Source organism: Echinococcus granulosus (genome assembly GCF_000524195.1).
Source record: "Echinococcus granulosus chromosome Unknown EG_S00106, whole genome shotgun sequence".
NCBI classification, from domain to species: domain Eukaryota; kingdom Metazoa; phylum Platyhelminthes; class Cestoda; order Cyclophyllidea; family Taeniidae; genus Echinococcus; species Echinococcus granulosus.
This window is the reverse complement of record NW_020170486.1, coordinates 124,858-134,334: the sequence shown is the minus strand read 5'-3', so window position 1 is coordinate 134,334 and position 9,477 is coordinate 124,858. Positions and strand designations below refer to the sequence as shown.

Below are 9,477 nucleotides of genomic sequence, written 5' to 3'. Positions count from 1 at the left end.
CGTCAGAGTGAACCAGAAAAATACAGGGGAAGTGGGAAAGGGGAGGGCCGGGAGGTAAACCTAGAAGCAGCAGGGTAGGAGGAGGAGGAAAGAATAGTCACACATATCACAATTCTTTACAGAAAATCACCTCAAAAAAAGAAGACAAAAGTCAGTGATTTAAAAAAGCGAGGAGGGGAGGGGTGGATGTGTGGTGAGTGATGACGCGAAACGCGAGTTGACACACGCACCAACAGTGAAGCACACACATACACACACACAAAAATGTGGAGCGATTATTTACAATCGGCAAGAGATATAGACACTGACATCACTCGGTAAACATATGTACCATATTTATGCTGGAAAATTGGGGCATAGTCTCATTCTCTGTGGAATTGTTGGATGTGCGCGCCTGAGTATCATTCTCAAGTGTGCCATCTTTGAAGTCTCTGGTTTAGGAGGGATTAGTCACGTTAGAATTGGAGGTGTTTGCCTCAACCATAATTAAAGGACTTGAATCTGCTCCCACCACCACCACATCCTTATTAGCCTTCTTACAATCCGGAAGATTGAACACTTCAAGGATCAGGGGATCTACCTTGCTTGGATCGACGTGGAGAAGGATATGACCATAGTTGTCGGTCAGAGCCTGTAACTCCGCCAGATTAGTCAACACGGCAGCCAATAAAGTTCGACCTCGAGTGAAACCGTGGCGGGCTTCCAGATAGTGCTTCAACAGTAGAATGTAACGGTCGTAGATATTGGATACCTAAAAGTTAAATATTGACGATGGAAGGCCTTAGGGACGCCTAAAACTATTAATGGACTATAAAGCTTCCATCGACGGTGGATGATGATGATGGTGATGAGCGGCGCGTTTAAAGACCCGCGTTGAGCCTACATAGGATTGACAAGTGCGTGACGAGCAACTTGCAGTTTAGCAGACGTCACAAAAAATCTCTCTGCGTTGTTGAGGCACAAAAAGGGGGAGAGTTAACTCGCATCGATTGAGAGTTAGGTGTTGAAAAGGGGATAGGGGGCAACAAAAGAAAGTGGCAAAAAATAATTTACTGACCGATTGACGATCGGAAAGGCGAGGACGATCTGGAGCAAAGAGACACAACACCTGCATCAGAGCCACCAAATGGGAGTCCCTTTTAACAACATCAGCAAAGTTCCTAGTGTGGTGAAAAAATTCAACTTACTTAGGGCAAAGCAAAGGGCACCATGAGGTGGGGAAAAAAAGGGAGATTGCAAAATCACCTAACACCAACCTGCAGTACTTGGCGTGCTCCTCATAGAGATTTTGCATTCCTGTAGCAATTTTAAGTATACTGGTGGGTATTTCACCCTTTGGAGTGACCCACACATCTTTGATAACATCATAATGACTGGCGGAGCGGATAAAAAGGGCATTTAAGACAACCCCCTTGAGCAGACAAATTTGACCCTCTTGACCAAGGACGGAGAAGTCGGCCAACTTCTTGGCAAAATTTATAAACTTCCGTACCAAAAAACCAGAAGTATTCACCAAACTGCTTATAGTAATATTTGAGCTGCTCTCCGGCGCGTGATCGGAGGCACAATCAAGAAAGGACGTCTCATAGGCACTGCGAAGGTCGTTCAGCGCCGTCCATTGATGCTTCGAGAGGAGGCGGGCCATTCCCGATTTTAAAAAGTCTGGACACAGGGCTATACACTCCTGAAAATAAAAAAAAAACAACAATCACAAGATCAACTCGTTCTGTATCGAAGAGGATGAAGGGTAATGCGGTTGAGGGAGTCAATTCACCGGGACATGGCCTGCCCCCTCCATCCGCCGCCATCACTGCTGGAAGTTTGCACACTCACCTTGTTTGATGGATCCTCCGGTTCCAGTGTCCAAACGTGACCATCAAGGACATTTTTTACACCGGACTTAGAGTCTCCATTCGCGTGAGAAAGTGGATATTTCGAAGAGGAGGTGAGAACTGTCTTTGCTGGCTTCTTAACAAAATAGGGTAGTGTGGTGGAATTCTCCTCGAGTGCCTTCGACGAGGTCACCAATTGTAACCAGGCCTCATTGGGTGTTGCCTCAGAGGCGCCTTGTACCTCAGGAAGTGACTGCGCTGGGTGGGAATAGGACTCCATGCCTCCAAACGAGGATGGTGGATGAGGCCCGGAAGATGACGGAGGAGTCATCAAATGGGACTGGTGTAGATGATGGGAAGAATAAGCATCTGCGAGGAGTTTAGAATGCCAGGTAAAGACTCACCGAAAATTCAAAACACATCTGGTAAAGTGGTTTGTTTTAGCCTTTGAGCCAAGCAGAATCTACATTCAGTCAGGCAGTCGCTTTGGATGGGGTGATAATAAGTAGTATGAATTGCGACACAAACTGGAAGTAACCGTTGAGTGAAAACAATTGAAAGCTAAAATGTAAGTAGTAAGTAACTTACTTATCGAACCCTCAACCGTAGGTAAGCGATCCTGATGAAGATTTTGAGGCTAAAGAAATGAAGAAAGGGGAGGTGAATTATTGTCTGGTGTGCACTAAACAAAAATAAAATGAGGGGATAGATTGGAGAGAAGGTCACTTTTCCCACGACTTAAAAATGGGAGGAGAGAAAGATGTGTGTAGGAAGAGCATTGAAGGGACTTGAATAAACGGTATATAGGCTAAGCCTGGGTGTCAAATGTAACGGGGACCTCAATGTTGAAGTGGGCTATACACTCAAAAGTCAATAGCCTATTTCACTTCTAGTATGAAAAGCCAAACGAGTGTGCATATGTGTATGCGTGTCAGAAAAACGACCTCACCATCTGCCAAGTACTCCGCATTCCAGAATCCCTCGTTGACAGCATTGTGACAGCCAGTGGAGGGCAGCGCCTCAGTGGCTGTGGCAGGGTGAGATGCTGAGATCAAAGGATAGTAGGAGGGTGGTGTCTGTTGATGATGATGCGGAGGTGCCGGGGGATCTGGGGCTAGAGAGTGTGAGTGATAGTCGGGATTGGGAGAGGTGTTGCCTTGATAACACCGTGGAGGGGAATTCGAGCGCGCAATTGCCCCACCACGAGTGCTATCAGAGCTGGCAATCTGACCCGAAGCAACTTTTCGCTCCCGATTACGCTGAATCTTCTCCCTTCGTTCTCGTTTTGCTTTTTCATCTATAGGTTTACAAAAGTGGAAGTTAAAAAGAGAATCTACGAGGAATTCTAACTTAAAGCTCTTTGAGTTGATTGAATTTGGTGCCTAAATCGCATTTATGAAGATTTAACGCTAAAAGACGAGAGTAATACATAATTGCAGAGCAGAAACTTCGAGAAGTATGTGTGTGCCACTTAAAACACAATAATACGTAAGAAAAAGAAGACAAAAAAGTGTGTTGCAGACTGGATAACAAGACTGCGAACATTGACGTTCTTACGCAAGTCGAGGAGGGTTGGTGGGGGTGGGGGGGAAAGGGTGGTTACTGCCACGCATGCTAGCACATACAGAAACGCAAATCAAGAAAAAGTGGCAGTAAGGTAACAACTTCGTGATTGAGATAGCATGGTACTTGTACAAAAACCATCTTGGGAGCACATTCATACGTGTCAATAACTGTGAAGCCTAATTAGATTTGAAGAGACCAAGGTGAAGGTTGTCAATAGACATCTAATGACACAAGTGACTGATGACTGTCTTTAAGAGGTAAGGGGGAGGAAGCCTAGAAGCAAAGTAATCATGGAAAGAACAGGGAAGGAGAAGGAGATATGTACGTATCAAAAGATGGAGGCAGCTGAGGACAAATGCGATAGATAGGCTATAATCTCAACAAAAAACACGTGACAAATTGGATCATAAGACAAACTAACCACCAGGCTACACTATTGTTTGGGACAAAGCATTTGGAATGAAGAATGTCACAAACCTACAGACAGCAAGAATGTTACAAATCGATGAAAATGGCAACTAAGTTGTCAAGGCGACCGAAAAAGCACAGGCTGCACTAGGACGAGTAAACCAGTCGAGAAGTTTCAAGCCACATCGAAGTATAAAGTCGCAGGACAGAATGATCAAACACCTCACCCATGATGCAAGACTTGCGCATTCCCACAGCAAAACACTTGGAAAGACGACAAGGCGAACAGAATCGGCGCGTTTTCACCTGAATCAAGCAACTACCGTTGAATAGGCATGGGGGCATCTGAAAAATGACAAAATAAATCGCTGGTCAGAGTTGAAAAACTGCTTGAGAACCACATATGGAAGATAGTGGTATATGAAGGCAAAAAATAACCTAACTTTAAATTATCGCAAGTCAATGATCCCGCAATTCGACTCGACCCGCCACCGTTTCAATAAACGTGACTCTTGACGGGCGTCAGTGATTACGAATGGCTAAAAAACTGGTAAGTAGCAATTTCAACAAGGAGATGTAGACAAAAAACCATGGTGGATAGTCTACTGCCCATTAAGTAGGAGTTAGTTAACAAATGTAAAATAGAAATATCAACGTTGTATAACTTCCAACTACCAAGACGACATTCTCAAAGTCGTGCCTAACTTTGCTTGACTAATTCTGTAAAAAAATACAAGTACCCAAAAGGATGAGACCACAAAGTTACTGGAACGGGAAAAAAACCATGGGCTCACAGTCGCTGGGGGGAGGGAGACTTCTAATATTCCTTGCGGGGTCACCGAGAAACACACCCCGAAGGCCTTGCCATTCCCGATGCCCCTTATAATCGTGGATAAATTTCTCCAGGGATTTTACACATGTGCAAGAGACGCCTGAAATAATGGACTTCCGATAGACTTTGAATTAATAGGAGTCACGCAATGGCGAGTTATTAGAACAGTAAATTGATTAGGTATGTTGGTAGTACAGTGGAGGAAACAAAAAAGCTTTAAAAGTTGGTCAGTGGAGCAGAGCCACTAGTTAAAAATAAGGAAAAAAATTCACTCAGTCACACCGACCGAAAGGTACATAAACTGGGCGCTTTGAGCCTACGTCTCATCCGCAGTAGGCGGGTAGGCGGGAGATGATTAATGTGCATTCTATTTTAAACACCGTCTTGTTTCCACTGCTTCATATAGGGCATTTTGAAAAAGTGCCAGCTATGGAGGTACCCACTTTCCCAACTCAAAGGAGCCTAATCCACCAGAAATGCGGAAAGCTAAGGCCAAAAAAATGCCATCGCCAGTAAGATGATAACGGTTGGTTAATTTCTCACCCAAAGATGTAGATACGCATGAAAAAAACTAGAAAAACATTGTTGGCTTTGAGTGAACTCAACAAACTTGAAGAGTGGTGCTGGAAACAAAAGCTGGAGAATGAGAATGGACATATGATAAATATTGAGGTAGCTTTAGGTAGGGGTGGGGTATTAAACCTCCCCAGGGAACAAACATTATTGCACCTCTTTTCGTTTATAGTGGGGTAGAAACAAATGAACACACCTTGACAGCCTACGCCGTCTTCACTCCTCTTTGTTTGATTGTTTCAAAAACCCTTCACCCCCGCTGATTTAAATAATGGAGTCGTAATGACTCACCTCTCCTCCCGCCTCCACATCACGACCCCCTACTTCACCTGTTTGGAGAAAGGTCAATTTTGTGGGAAAAAATGTGTAACAGATCACCGGAAATTAGAGAACGTTATTTGAAAGCCAGCGTTTAATCAAACCCTTAGTATCTGCCTAATATAAGCAAGTTCGTTAAAAGTACAGGAAGAATCAACCTAATTGATGAAGCTTATGGATGGCCGACCCTACTAGGGGCTTGAATTTCCAAAAGTCAACAAATATCCACGACTCCACCCAACGCACCTGAATTACTGGAAATAACAATAGATGAGAGTATATATGTGGCTGGTGGAACATTTAGATTTCACGCTGGATCAATAGTGAAAAACGCAAAACATGCAAACATAAAATAGAAATCTTAACATTCCATTAGCTTACTAGCATCTACAACACACACACACACACACAAACAGAGCGATACCGAAGAGCTGCCACCCGAGTCAGGGGATTTCACCGTCGGAGAGAGGTGAATCTAAGATTTCGGTACTTCGAAATAATCTAAGTGGCTGCATGGTGGGGTGGACTACCGACTAAACATTAGCTTCATAAATGGAAAGCCAGAGTACACATGGAAAACCGGAAGTCTGCATCGATCATACAGCATAGCATGTGATGTGTGCAAGCGCATGTTGCTTAGTGATACTAATACAATATCAAGGCTTAAGCCGCAAGTAAAATTTAGGCCGTTTTATCTCGTCAGGTCCACCCAATGTCTTAACACTGTGCTAGTGAAAGAAATAAACAAACACGTAAATCAACTAAGGTCACCGAAAACGGCGATGTTAAGAAACACTGGTGAGGGGGAAGTTCACAATAATCTTTTTACGCATTAAATCAAGTTCGATCAAAAAACTTAGGCAGTGAACTAATCAAAACGTTCAGAGCCAAATGTCAATCCAGTACAAGAACTCCTCAATTTCATTAATTTAAAAAGTTAGATCAAGGAATGAGGATGGCGTGATAAGTTGACCCTTCAGGTTACATCACAACACTAGAAATCACAGCGGCTACAAAACTGAATAGTTTAGGCAGCTTTTAGCTGCACAGAATTCAGTCTTTTCATAAGCGCTGATAAATGGCCTTTTGCGTCACTTGCTTTGCACAATACATTCAAAAGTACTGATGACAAGATAGCAGTAAAAGGACCCTATGTATTATACCAGAATACTAACGAAGTGGAGTTCAGGAATTCCAACAAAAAGCAGATATTTCTGCTGACAAAAAAGTCATCTCACATAAATCAAAATATGTGGCAATTTACGGTGGCTCGGAGTGCATTACGACGGAAGAACGCCTTGCATGACTCGCAGGCAATGGCCCCAAAGTTAAAGCCCACAGCATGATCTCCACAGACAGCACATTTCTTTTCGTCTCTTCTTCGCGCACTCATGCTAGGAGGACAACTGCTGCAATCATTACTTGATGGAATCGTGAAACATTGTCGGTCGTCATGAATCACACTAGACATCTGAGCATGAAGCGCTTGCTTTTGTGACGTCATTCAAGGCTTGATGATCCAGGAATCTAGAAAGCAAAGAGAACGAGAACAATGTCGCTGAAGAGCAAGAAAGAGAAAAATGTAAAATGAAAGTCCATTAGGTTAACCAAATAGAGAAAAGCTGGATGAGAAAAGACCGCATAATACCGATGTGAAATTGGCCTCCAGTGGTGCTTGAAAACACGAGCGTTAAGACTTGTGGTAACGTATTATATATCCAGAGGACTCTAAATGCCTAAAAATAAGTGCCAGGTTTGGCATAAACAAACTGCTCCAAAATCTAGTGAAGATTTCCTAAATTAGCACGGTAAAAAAGGCAAATTTTTGAAACACAAATGTGGAATATACAAAACAAACTTTCTAAGTATACTAAAATATAGCTCCGCCCACATTAACTTCCATACTAAATAAGAATACACAGCTTTCTACGTTAAGGCCTTGTAAAAAGAAACTTTGAATAATTTATCGTAATAAGTGAAATTTTACGATGCTAAGTACCAAAACGAGGCATATATGCAACTTAATCAAGTCTGGATACTAAACACTTTGAAGATACCCACACCCGCGACACATCGGCAAAGAATCAAACCCCGTTCAGAGCATCTTGCACAGATATTAAGAATGCCAGAAAGCCTACCAGGCATCAAGATTGATTAATTTGCGTACAAATAACGCCAATAATGGTAAATGAAGACGAATGAACAAGTAGAAGTTTCCACCACATCGCAAAACTATATAAACAAAATTTTTTGGAGTTTTACATTAAGAACTGTTTGAACTATTTGTAAGTGTTTTTAAACTAAACTAAATAATCGCTATAGATCAAATATCTTTAGCACAAATTCTGCACTGGCCACACTGCAATGACAAATATTCTGATTAAAATCCATAGTTTTAAGGAAGTTAACTTGTGTGTCCTTTTCTGCTCTTTAATAATTTCCAAACAGCATTTGCTCTTATTTCTAATAATGCAATGGCCTTCACTGTTCTTAAAGATAGATCGTTCATCGATAATTTTGAGACAACCTTAATTTTTTCCACCTCATGCTAAACCAAAATCAGTAAGAGATTTTGTTCTTGCGAATTAACCTATTTTGTTTTATAATAACAATTTTTTTCATAAAGAAGCAAAGTCTTCTTGTACTTACTACTATTTTGCACATCTCTGCCTCAGGTCGTAATTTAACCTCACCTTGTCATTACCAAAATCCACTTTTTTTTGTAACAACAAATAACCCAGCATATTTAAAGCGCAATCCTTCATATTACCTTTTGATCAACGCTGTAATTTAACTCTTGTGAATAAAATATAAAAATATCTACATTTGTCATCTCCTACTTTGCGGGTATTTGATTTGGGAATGAAAAATGAGGAAGTCAACAATGGTCGCAAAAAGAGCCTGTAGAAGGTGAGAAAATTTGCCTCTTATGGTTTATTACCAAACGGATGGATGGGTGGAATGTGATGTAGTGTAGGCGCAGATTCCGTCCAATCTTTCCAATCACTTAACTCCCGGACATCAAAACCATTGGGTCGGCTAAGTTCATAGCAAAGTAGATCGATAAGCTGGCCCTAACAACGTGTTCCAACAGCGACAAATTCTGACCAAGGCAACGGCCGTACATTCAAATATTAAATGTGGCTTCTTCCCAATCGAATCCCATTTGTTACAGCAAACCCAAAGCAAACCAAAATGCTGCTTATTTACTTCAATCTGCAAGCGTGTAAACAATTTTCTGAGTGCCTTGCTTCATAATAAAAAATAAGAGCTTACAAGGGGAATCGCGGTTACGCGCCACCTTAGACAAGTGATTATGTGTCGTGGGATTTTTGGCATCTTTAGAAAATCAATTTCAGCTATAATATACAAATGTCATCTGTGATCTTCAGCCTAAAAGTTGCCTGGTTATATAACATTCACTACATTTTTTTAAAAGAAGAAAACCTTGTTGAGTACCAGTTTCCTGTTCAAACCTGCTAGATACCATTAACATCATAACACGCAAAGAATTTACCATTATCAAATTTAGAAGTTTGAGGGGCTTAAATACCTATTTTTAAGCTGAAGGCATAAAAGGCGATATTTGGTAGGCATACTAGACATTCATATATAAGTGGTGGGGGATCTCCCCTAAAGGTGGGATTTTATATGCCAAGAGAAGATCGGAGAACCTTAGCACCCAGCGACTCAATGCTCAAGGTCGCAAACAGCATTCTAATGCCCAAGTAATCTTCTAGATCATGTACGAGCAAAGACGACCATAGCGAACTGTGCTGGTGGCCTATGATTCTTACCTATCGCTCTTATGTAGCGTCCCGAGACTCACTGAAGACGAAAGAAGACAAAATACTCGGGCAGAATATATATTCAGCGCAGAGAAGGTGCCTGGGCTATTGGCATGGCCCAGCGAGATACAAGGGGGCTAGCTCGAAGTAACAAAAGTGG

General features: G+C 42.0%; 1 protein-coding gene across 1 annotated transcript; it reads right to left on the bottom strand. All coding sequences in view use genetic code 11, as the record gives it.

Annotated features, from left to right (window-relative positions):
* Nucleotides 1–436: 436 nt before the first annotated feature.
* On the bottom strand, nucleotides 437–6,922 carry EGR_08428 (Nuclear hormone receptor family member nhr-48; the record flags this gene model as incomplete). Its single annotated transcript, XM_024497677.1, has 8 exons — nucleotides 437–751; nucleotides 1,058–1,160; nucleotides 1,257–1,684; nucleotides 1,834–2,201; nucleotides 2,421–2,469; nucleotides 2,777–3,129; nucleotides 4,034–4,151; nucleotides 6,794–6,922. 8 exons carry the CDS (start codon nucleotides 6,920–6,922, stop codon nucleotides 437–439), a joined length of 1,863 nt encoding a protein of 620 aa, XP_024347896.1.
* Between the last annotated feature and the right edge of the window lie 2,555 nt (nucleotides 6,923–9,477).